The 12,176-nt window shown below is 40.7% G+C and overlaps 1 protein-coding gene across 1 annotated transcript in view; it reads right to left on the minus strand.

Annotated features, from left to right (window-relative positions):
* Positions 1 to 12,176, minus strand: part of F8 (coagulation factor VIII, procoagulant component) — a 212,088-nt gene that overhangs the window by 75,172 nt on the left and 124,740 nt on the right. The window contains exon 10 of the mRNA XM_006900001.1: positions 7,330 to 7,423. Within this exon, the coding sequence (XP_006900063.1) occupies positions 7,330 to 7,423 (94 nt within the window). The remainder of the gene's footprint in view (positions 1 to 7,329; positions 7,424 to 12,176) is intronic.

Raw genomic sequence — 12,176 nt, forward strand, 5'->3', positions numbered from 1 at the left:
AGAGGGAGAACAGGCATTACAGGAAAGGTGAGCCTGGCCATCCTACTCATGCCCAAGACAGAGGGTGATCACAGGTTGACCACCTTGCTCAAGCTCTCAAGGTTCCTGCTCTTGCCTGTGCTCAAACAGGATCTGGAAATACAGACTCAATATATGCCAGTATTGTTTCTGTCAGTACACCAAGGTTATAGGATTCAGCAAGTTGGACTAAGTTATCTTCCTTGAATGACTTAGTCAAGTCCAACAGTACTAGAAATAAAAGAATATAAAGGTCCATATTGCACAAATTTTCAACAGGTGAGAGGGACAAAAACGGCATAAGACTAATTGTAAAAACAGAGGGATAACTAGTAATATGTGGATAAAAGTCCAGTGGGGGAAGGGGAAGGGGCAGGGATGCTGAGAATTGGGGGTTGGGGTGGAATCACAGGTTGTAGAGTTTGGTGGGCTAAGGGAGGGGGTGAAGGAATTGAGATAGCTATAGTGGGGACCTGAAAAGATGGGCCAATAGTGGGCATAGGTTAATATTATAAAGCACAATGTATGGGAATGATCTTATGAAACAATGTATAGCTGGACCAGAAGGGGAATAATTCACAGACTATCCTAACTATTGATTCCCAACCACCCCTCTGCACCCCTAGCACCACCTACAGCCTGCAGAGGTAGAGCAGACCCTTCTGGAATCTGCTGTGTTGTGGGCCTTCAGGCCTGCAGCCCTTTGGCCAAGGTGGGGGGGAGGTAACACCAACATTCAGGATCCACCCAAGACATTGCTTTTGCCTGGGACATTACCCTGCTTTTCCAGCCATGCACAATAACTCAAAAGGCTCTTGTAACCTACAGAAGTACAGTACTAGAACAGAAGGTCTGAGACAAAGACCTTCCTCCTGAACTGTCAAAGTGGTGAAGAGAGTCAGGAAATCTGTCTGCACCACTCCAAAGATCAAGGAGGACAACAGATTTCAGGAAAGAGGGCTGTAACCAGAAAACAAGAAGCCACCTACCCTAGAGAACTTAGTTGCAGAACCAGAGAGAAAGGGAAAGAAGCAGCTGGCCCCCTGTTGTTGTTGTTATGTGCCCTCGAGTCACCTGCGACTCATAGCGACCCTATGCACAACAGCCCTAAACCCTGCTCTATCCTGCGCCAACCGCACTGCCTCTGACACACCCATCCCAATTGCCCCAGTCACAGAATCAATCCATCTCATAGAGGGTCTTCCCCTCCCGCGCCGTCCCTCCACCCTCCCAAGCATGATGTCCCTCTCCAAGGACCCATCCCTCCAGGCAACATGTCCAACATATGTCAGACGAAGCCCCAGAATCCTTGCCTCCAAGGAGTAGCTTAGTTTAATCCTCTCCAAGATGAATCTGTTTGTTTTCCTGGCAGTCCATGGTACATTCAGTACTCTTCTCCAGCACCACAGCTCAAAGGCATCAAATCTCCTTCTGTCCTCCCTAGTCATTGTCCAACTCTCTGATGCATAACAAGCGATTGCAAAGACCATGGCCTGTATCAGGCGCACCTTAGTCTCCAGAGAGACACCATTGCTCCTGAGTACTTTAGAGAGGTCCCTAACAGCAGACTTTCCCATCGCGATACGCTTTTTGATTTCCTGACTGCTGGTGCCAAGAGTGTTGACTGTGGAGCCGAGCAAACTGAAGCTGTGAACAATCTCAATCTCTTCGCCATCCATCCTGACGCTGCCAATTGGTCCAGTGGTGAGAATCTTTGTCTTCTTGACATTGAGCCTCAATCCATACTGAAGGCTGCAGTCCTTGACACTCCGCAGCAAGTGCATGAGGTCCTCCTCAGTTTCAGGAAGCAGGGTTGTGTCATCTTCATAACACAGATTGTTAATAGATCTTCCACCAATCCTGATGCCACACTTCTCCTCATAGAGCCCAGCCTCTTGGATAATCTGTTCTGCATATAGGTTGAAAAGGTATGGAGATAGGACTCATCCCTGGCATATGCCTTTCCCAATTTTGAACCATGCAGTGTTTCCTTGCTCTGTTCTGATGACTGCCTCTTGGTCCAAGTATAGGTTTCGCATTAGAACGATCAGGTGTTCTGGGATTCCCACTTTTCTCAGAGTCATCCACAGTTTGTTATGATCCACACAGTCAAATGCCTTTGCATAGTCAACGAAACACAGACAGACATTCCTCTGGTATTCTCTGCTTTCAGCTAAGATCCATCTAACATCAGCAACAATATCCCTAGTACCACGACCCCTTCTAAACCCAGCCTGGACTTCCGGCAATTCTCTGCTGATGTGCTGTTCTAATCGTTATTGAGCTCAACTGGAGCAAGTATGCCCTTGAGTCCAGGGATCAGAGAGAAATTCAGGCAAGGTGAGCTGTCCTTCCCTTCTCTGGAGCAGTGAGCTTCTTTCTGAGCCAAGGTCGCCAGAGGGCCCCAGCAAGAAAAACTCACACAGCAATGATACAGAAGAAGCAGGCTACCTTACACCTTACATAAAACCAAAGCAAAAAAAAAATAAATAAAAAAATAAAACCAAAGCAAGATGTTACCACATAAAAGTGATCAAAATACAGAATCAAGGGACTTCCTAAAGCCAGAAAGTCTGGTGGAACTTTCTGAGACAGATTTCAAAAGAATAATGATTGAATACTTTCAATGGGCGAAAGACAAACTCAAAGAATGACAGTATTCTACAGATGACACAACCTTGCTTGCTGAAATTGAGTAGGACATGAGGTGTTTGCTGCAGGAGATCAAGGACTGTAGTCTCTAATATGGATCAAAGCTTAACATCAAGAAAACAAAGATTCTCACCAGTGGGCCAATTGGCAGCTTCATGATAGATGGAGAAGAGACTCAGATTGCTAACAGCTTCAGCTTGCTTGGTTTCACAATCAACTCTCTTGGCACCAGCAGTCAGGAAATCAAGATGAATTGCATTAGGAAAGTCTGCTGTCAGGACCTCTCTAGGGTACTGAAGAGCAACGACATCAGTCTGGAGATTCAGGCCATGGTTTTTGTAATTACTTGCTATGCATCTGAGAACTGGACAATGAGTAAGGATGATAAAAGAAAGATCGATGCTTTTGAGTTGTGGTGCTGGAGAAGAGTCTTTAACGTACTGTGGACATCCAGGAGAACAAACAGTTCTGTCCTGGAGAGGGTGAAAACAGGCTACTCCATGGAAACAAGAATTTTGAAGCTTGATCTCACATATTTTGGCAAATGTCCTTGGAGGAAGACATGCTTAGAAGGGTAGAAAGATAGGAGAGGAAGGCCCAAAGATGAGATGGATTGACTCAGTGAATGGAAAAATGGGACTGTCAGTGACACTGAGATTGGCACAGGATAGGTCAGGGTTCAAACCTCATGTACACAGGGTTGCCATGAGTCACAGGTGAATTGGCGGCACTTAACAACAAGCAAAAGCCAAGAGGAACTTATAAAAACAATCAAAGACTGGCCAACAAGCACATGAAGAAATGTTCAAAATCCCTAGCTCTAAGAGAGATGCAAATCAAAACAACTATGAGATATCATCTCACCCCAATAAGAGTAGCAAAATTTAACAGAACAACAAGCAACAAATGCTGGCGAGGTTGTGGAGCAGCTGGAACCCTTATTCACTGCTGTTGGAAGTGTAAAATGGTGCAACCACTGTGGAAAGTGGTGTGGCACTTTCTCAAAAAGTTGCAAATAGAGATACCATTTGACCCAGCCATTCCACTACTGGGAATATACCCTAAAGAGACCATAACTTTCCAGGTATCATGAGAAAAGCTCACATTCAAGAAGCTCAGCAAACTAGACTAGACCCCAAAAGATAATGATCAAGACATATTATGGTCAAATACTAAAAAATCAAAGACAAAGATAGAATACAAAAGCAGCACGAGAAAAACAAAAAGTCTTCTACAAAGGAAAAACCATTTAGATTAAGCTGTGACCTCTCGGCAGCAATCATGTCAACAAAAGAATGGTATATACTGAAGATTGAAAGAAAACAATTGCCAGACAAGGATCCTTTACCTAGCGAAGCTGTCCATCTAGGAAATCCAAATATGAAGGAGAAATTATGTCACTTGCAGAAAAGCAGGAACTTAAGGAATTAGTGACAACAAAACAGATACTACAAGAAATACTAAGGGAAGCCCTTCACACAGAGAGAAAAGAAAATGGATACACTAAACTAACTAGCAACAACAAAAAAGAAACACAACAAAATAGAAACAATAAAATTTGGCTTGTCAATAATCACACTGTGAATGTCTTAAGCACACCAATTCAGAGGAAAAATAGTAGTAGCAGAATGGATTTTTTAAAAAAGCCTATTAATATGTTCTTCATCTTGATTTCCTGGCTGCTGTTACCAAAAGTGTTGAATGTGGAGCCAAGTAAACTAAAACTGTTAATTATCTCAATCTCTTCACCATCCATGCTGATGCTGCCAATTGGCCCAGTGGTGAGAATCTTTGTTTTCTTGATGTTGAGCTTGATGTTGCATTGGGAAAGTCGGCTGTGAGGGACCTCTCAAGAGTACTGAAGAGCAAAGATGTCAGACTGAAGACTAAGGTGCACCTGATCCGGGCTATAGTCTTCACAATTACGTGCTGTGCATCAGAGAGTTGGACAGTGAATAGGGTTGATAGAAAGAGAATTGATGCCTTTGAGCGTTGGTGCTGGAGAAAAGTGTTGAATATACCATGGACTGCTAGGAGAACAAACAGGTTTGTCCTGGAGAAGGTGAAGCCGGAATGCTCCTTGGAGTCAAGGATTCTGAAGCTTCATCTGACATATTTTGGGCATGTTGCAAGGAGGGACTGGTCCTTGGAGAGGTACATCATGTTTGGCAACGTGGAGGGGCAGCGAAGGAGAGGAAGACCTTCGATAAGATGGATTGATTCTGTGACTGGAGTGGTGGGAATAAGTGCATTTGAGATGGCTAGGTTGGCACAGGTAGAACAGCATTTAGAGCTCTTGTACATGGGGTTGCTATGAGTTGCAAACGACTTGATGACACATAACAACAACAACATTAATATGTTGCCTAAAAGAGACACATCTAAGATACTAGGAGAAAGATAGACTAAATATCCAAGAGTGGAAAAAAATATACTAAGTAAATGGCATCTGTAAGAAACCAGGAGTGGCAATATTAATGTCTGATAAAATAGACCTGAGGATGAAAACCACAGATGAAGAAGGGTACAACATAATGATCAAAGGCACAATAGAACATGAGGACATAACCTTGGGGAATATCTACATACCAAATGATAAACCTGCAAAATATGTAAAACAAAGACTAGCAAATTTGAAAGAAATGGACAACACTACAATAGTAGTTGTTACTGTGTGCCATTGATTTGGAACCAATGTATAGCTGACCCTCCAGTGGGTTTTTAGAGGCAGTAAAATGCACAGGAAAGGTGTACACCAGGGATGTGTCCTATCTCTATACGTTCTCAATCTGTATGCAGAACAGATAATCCAGGAGGCTAGGCTTATTTTTTTTTTTTGAGACTAGGCTTTATAAGGAGGAATGGGGCATCAGGATTGGAGGAAGACTCTTTAACAACCTGCGTTATTTAGATGATACAATCTTGCTTGCCGAAACTGAGGAGGACCTACAAAAGGTCAAGGACTGCAGCTTTCAATATGGATTAAAGCTCAACATCAAGAAAACAAAGATTCTCATCACTGGGCTGACTGGCAGCATCATAATAGATGGTGAGGAGATTGAGATTGTTAACAGCAGCCAGGAAACCAAAAGATGAATTGCATTGGGAATGTCTGCTGTCAGAGACCTCTCCAAAGTACTGAAGAGCAATGATGTCAGTCTGGAGACTCAGGTGCTACTAATCCAGACCATGGTCTTTGCAATCACTTGCTAAAAAAAAAAAAGCCTTGCAAATCACATTGTTTTATTTTAACTTTTATATTAACTGACTGGTATTTTTTAAGTGGGTGGCCAGTCTTACTAACAATAATCTGAAAGCTACACTAAAACCTGTTGCCCATGAGTGATGCTATTGATATTTGAAAGGCTGATGGCATAGCCTCCAGCATCACAGAAACTCTACAATAAAAGTCTGCTGTTAGAGACCTCTCCAGAGTACTGAAGAGCAATGATGTTAGTCTGGAAACTAAGGTGCGCCTGATACAGGCCATGGTCATTGCAATTACTTACTATGCATCTGAGAGCTGGACAATGATTAGGGATGATAGAAGGTGAGTTGATGCCTTTGAGCTGTGGTGCTGGAAAAGAGTGTTGAATATACCATTGACTGCAAAGAGAACAAACAATTTCGTACTGGAGAGAGTGAAGCCAGGCTGCTCCGTGGAGGCAAGGATTCTGAAGCTTCATCTGACATACTTTGGGCAAGTTGCAAGAAGGGACCAGTCCCTGGAGAGGGATGCCATACTTGGGAGGGTGGAGGGACAGCGCAGGAGAGGAAGACCCTCTATGAGATGGATTGATTCAATCAGTGGGGTAATGGGGATAGATGTGTCGGAGACAATAAGATTGGCAAAGGATAGAGCAAGGTTTAGAGCTGTTGTACATATGGTCGCTATGAGTCGCAGGCGACTTGATGGCACATAACAACAACACTAGAGAAACCACCAATACTTCAAGGTTAAAAAATGTCAGGAAAATACACATGGTCAAAGGGAGGGGGAAATCCCCCACCACATGGGAAAGTAGAAATGGAAAGGTTACATGTGCAATTAAACCACATTTACTTAACAGACTGGTGAATAGTGTAAGATAAACAGCAATGGATTTGTGTGTGTGTGTGTGTGTGTGTGTGTGTGTGTGTGTGTGTGTGTGAAGACCTAACTTCAATTTTAAAGCAATGAGAGTACAGAGGACCAACCCTACTGACTGTGAAATATTAAAAAAACACAAATCAAAACTCACTGCTGTGGAGCCAGAAATGACTCCTAGCTGATCCTGCAGTGGCTTTTCAGAAGCTGTAAATTGCACAAGAGACAACCTGTCTTTCTCCTTCAGAGCAGCTGGTGGATTTGAACTGCCAGAGAGGAACTACTTTTGGTTCGCAGCACAACTCCCTACAGACGATGCTGCGAGATATCCCAATGATCATCAAGAGGTATTATGCACAGTCCGTCAGGATAGTTTTACTGACTTTATGAGACACCCTCTCAGGATTTCTGGAATTGATATGACTTTATACTGGGACCGGAGGCCCTATGGCAGTATCTCTGGGTAAGAGTCATCAAAATCTTAATTATTAAAAAAAATCTTAATTATTACTGATGCTATAACTTACTTTGTAGTCATAAGTAAAACCTATAAAAATAGAGGTCATACTTACCTTTTGGTAATTTCCCTGAGTACAAAGGACTGACATTAGTGATTCCATGAGGGTAGATGTTATATGGTCGGCTTGCTTGGTTCTTAAATATAATCTGAAAGTACAAATGATATATAAGATCAAGTTCTAAGACAACTAGGATCAACAGTAAAAATGAGACTAATCATTGGAGGGAGGAGGAAGTTCCCTGTATTCACGCTGAATATGTCTGAGCCTAGATAAAGAGGAAAAAAAGATTAGTTCTTTCCATAAAATTTCCCAGAAGTTATTTAGGTTTCTTAGTAATTATCTTTTTCATTTAAAAATTATTCTGATTGCTTCAGGAAATATTCCCTGCACCTTCGCTGACACTAAATGCCTACTGAGGACATTGATTTGCCCTCAGTCACTTGGAATTGAGTTTCCCAGGAGTAGAAGCAGTGATTGAAGATATAAAACCTTGACGGAATAATCAGGAGGATTATTTGGAAAAAGGCTTGGAAAGGAAGACGGCCAGCAAAAAAGAGGAAGACTCTCAAGGAGATGGATTGACACTGTGACAGCAACAATGGTCTCAAGTATATCGGACAGAGAACATGAAAATAGAGCAGGATAGGGCAGCGTTCACATCTGTTGCTCATAGGGTCACTGTGAAACTGGACAATAATGAAAAAAATCAAGCTTGACCAGGAAGGCCGTTTATTGCAGTATGGCACTATTATAAAGCAGGTCTGACATGGGGGTTGGTAGGAGAACAGGATAAGAGTGGGTAGATAATGACCATTGCATTGAAACAGATGAAAGAAAGAACTGGTTAAAAAGAATACGTGATTAGGCATTATACACAGAACAAAAGGCCAGAATAAGAGCTATATCGTTTAAAAGAGGACTGGGGCAAGGGAGAGAGGTAGGTAGTTGTGCAACAATGAATGAATATAAAAAAAAAAGTGAGCTGGGGGAGTTGGAAGAGAATGAGGGGTAAAATGTGCAACAATGAATGAATGGAAATCTAACTTCTTTGTAAATGTTTGTTAAAATCACATTTAACCATCAACAAACTAATGGATAGAGAACCTGTGGTATATTTACAGAATGGAATACTATGCTGCATTGAAAAACAAAGAAGTAATGAAATATTATACAAAACGGGTGACTATGGAGGACATTATGCTGAGGTGAAATATCTCAGTCACAAAAAGACAAATACTGCTTAATATGACTGATATAAAACAGGGGTTGGGGGGTACTAAGAAAAGAGGGGATAAATAATGTACATGGCATTGAAACAGATGAAGGAGAGAACTGTATAAATGGAATATATGATTAGGTATTATTGTCATGACAAGAGTCCAGAATAAGAGCTGCATAGTAAAGTGGGGGTGGGGTGGGGCTGCATAACAATGAACTGTTTTTCCAAAGGAAAAAGGGAACTTGGGGGGAGAGAGGCAGGGAGGAAAACGTGCAACAATGTATGAATAGAAATCCAAGTTCTTTATAAACTTTCATTAAAATCTCAATAAAAATTAATTTTAAAAAAAGATTGGTTAAAAAAAGCAAGCTTAAATGTTTATTCAAGTGGGAATCAGGTAATAGTATTAAAGAAAAGACAAAAGGTACAAAGTTGTTTTCTATCAGATTTAAACATGTAAATAATTAGTGATTAGGTTTTATTTTGTCTCTTTTTATACATTGCCTATAGTTTCTTTTGAAAAGAGATAAAAATAAATTTTGAATGGAATAAATTGTTTTAAAAGAGAAAATATTTACAGTTATGAATCATGTGGTATATTGATTTTTTCCAAGCTTTTAATTTTACTGGTTTGCTTACGAAGTTCGTATACATTGTTTCACACCATTTTTACTTCACATTGTGCTTCATACAATCATTCTCATGCATTATGTTTTATAAAATTAATCACCATTGGATGTTGCCCATCATTACCCTGTCTTTTGGCCCAGGTCCTTCCTATTTCCTCCCCACCCCTCCCCCTACCTCCACCCATCAAAACTGTGCAACCCTGTGGTTTTGCCCCTACACATCCTCAGCCCTCCCCCCTTGAGTTTCCATACATGTTTTACTAGTTATCCTTCTATTTTTACAAAAATGGTCTTATGCAATATTTGTCATTTGTCCTTATGAGACTGTGTCAGTTCACTCAGTATAATGCTCTGCAGTCAGTCTCTCCCAAGTTATGTAGTATTTTTTGAAATCGTTGCTCCTGAGTGCTGCATATTATTCCATTGTGTGAATGTACCATAAGGTATATTGATTTTTATGAATTTATTATAGTGATTATAGTGTGTAATTTAAAAATAACAAAAGAAAATCCAAACACATTACTGTATATTGCTAATTTATTATTTATCCCTTGTTTTTTAAACTGAAGATTGGAATTAGTACCAAGTTTCTTGGTATCAGTATCAAGATATCTTAATTATCTTTATAACTATACATTATTATGTTCTCTGTGTTTGTACATCATTTCTTTAAGTTGTAGCCTTTTCCACTAATAGAGTTTAAGATCTCTCTCATTCTCTACCATGTACAAGTTAACAAAGTAGCAATGTTATGAGGTCCAAGATCAGTCAAAATTCTTTTCCAATTTGCCTTACAAGTACTTATCCTTCTGCCTTCATTCTCTAGGAGAGAAGAAAAGTTTTGTATTTATTGTTTTGTTGGGCTTATTAATAGCACTTTCTTTTAACTCAATTATTAAGAATCTTTGATGTTGAGCTTCAATCCATATTGGAGACAGCAATCCTTGACTTTCCGCAGTAAATGCTCAAGTCTTCCTTGGTTTCAGCAAGCAATATATGGCATCTATATAGCGCAGGTTGTTGACATGTCTTCCTCCAATCCTGAGTCCAGCCTCCTGGATGATCTGTTTCGTATATAGATTGAAAAGGTGTGGAGACAGGACGCATCCCTGATGCACTCCTTTCCTGATTCTGAACCATGCAGTGGTCTGTTCTGATGATTGTTTCCTGGTCCAAGTATAGGTTTCACATAAGCACAATTAGGCATTTTAGGATTTCCATATTCTTCAAGGTTAGCGACAATTTGTTGTGATCCACAGAGTCAAATGCCTTTGCACAGTTAATGAAACACATTCAATGAAACATATTCCTCTGGTACTCGCTGCTTCAGCCAATGTCTCTCTGACATTGGCTATAATGTCCCTATTGCCATGGCCTCTTCTAAACCCAGCTTGTACTTCTGGAAGTTTCTGTCAATGTACGTTCAAGTTGTTTTTGGATAATCTTTAGCAGGATTTTGTTTGCACGTGCTATTGTTCAATAATTTCTACACTCTTTTGGATCACCTTTTTAAGGAATGGGAATGAATATGGATCTCTTCCAGTCAGTTGGCCAGGTGGTGGTTCTCCAGATTTCTTGGCACAACTGGTGAACATATGTCAGTTGGTATACCATCAATTCCTGGGACCTTGTTTTTGTAAATTCCTTCAGAGCAGCTTGGGCTTCCTCTTTCATCACCATTGCCTCTTGATCATATGTTGTTTCATGAAAGTCTTCTGAGTAAGTCAGTTCTTTTTGGTGCAGTGACTCTCTGTACTCCTTTCATCTTTTTTTAATGCTTCTGGAATCATTCAATATTCTGTCCATAGCATCCTGAAGTATTGCAGCTCAAGGCTTGAATTTGTTCTTCAGTTACCTCAGCTTAAGAAATGCTGAGCGAGTTTGTCCCTTTTGATTTTCTGACTCCAGCACTTTGCACATTTCATCGTACTTGTCTTCGTCTTCCTGCACTGCTCTTTGAAATCTTCCGTTCAGCTCCTTAACTTCTTGATTTCTTCCCCTTCCTTTGTCATCTTGATGCTTCAGTGCAATCTTTAGAGTCTCTTCTGACATCCCTGTCAGTCTTCCTCCTCTTTCTTTGTAATGACCTTTTGCATTCTTCATGGATGATATTCTTGATATCCACCCACAGCTCATCTGGTCTTCAGTCTTTAGTGTTCAAGGCCTCAAACATGTTCTTGAGATGGCTTTTAAATACCAGTGGGCTGCCCTGGACCTGTCAGCACCATAGGTGTGGCCGCTCTGCTGTACCTGAGGCATCGGGTCAAAGAGGAAGTGGCTATTTCTACACTCAGTGTTCAACCTGCAAGTACTCAGAATGGTTTCTAGCCTGACAATCCTGGAAAAAATAAAAAGAAACAAATAAATTCCAGTGGGGTGGACTCAAGGTCAAATTTTTATTCCTGTGGATTTGATTTCATTTTCTTTAGCTTCCTCTTGAACTTGCATATAAGTAGTTGATGGTCCCCTATTACAGTTTGTTAAAATGGCAGTAAGTCTTCTATATGGCTTCACATATGTTTATCAGTTTGACTTCTTAAGGCAAGCACAGTCAGGGACAATCCTGTTGCTGATTCAGTTGATCTTCATTGGCTCTATAAAGGCAGTCTCTATCAGATGGAATCTGTTTCACTTCCAACATCCTGGCAGCCAATACTAGCGCAAGTTTTTTTACCTTCTGGGTATCTGACTCCAGGTAAGTTCTAAATTTCAACTTCAACTATCCTCTCTTCTTGGTCCTTTTCCAGTGCAGCTCCCTACCTCCTCATCTCTTTTGTGTTGTTAATATCTGAGGCGGCTCACTCTCAGGTCTGAAATGTTGACAGTAACTTAATGGGTAGTCTATATTTTCAGCTTAAACATTCTTCATACAGCAGATTGGAGGATGACAATTTTCTGTAAAGGGCAGAATAGTAAATATTTTAGAATTTTGAAGATATATCTGATCTTTCTTACATACTCATCTTACTTTCTTTTAATTTTTTTATTTTATTTTATTATTTTTGTGTGCGTGTACCGTCAAATCAGATCTGACTGGTACAGGAGGAGAT

This window comes from Elephantulus edwardii, unplaced genomic scaffold (genome assembly GCF_000299155.1).
Source record: "Elephantulus edwardii isolate Elephantulus edwardi_28Jun2011 unplaced genomic scaffold, EleEdw1.0 scaffold00269, whole genome shotgun sequence".
Classification (NCBI taxonomy): Eukaryota; Metazoa; Chordata; class Mammalia; order Macroscelidea; family Macroscelididae; genus Elephantulus; species Elephantulus edwardii.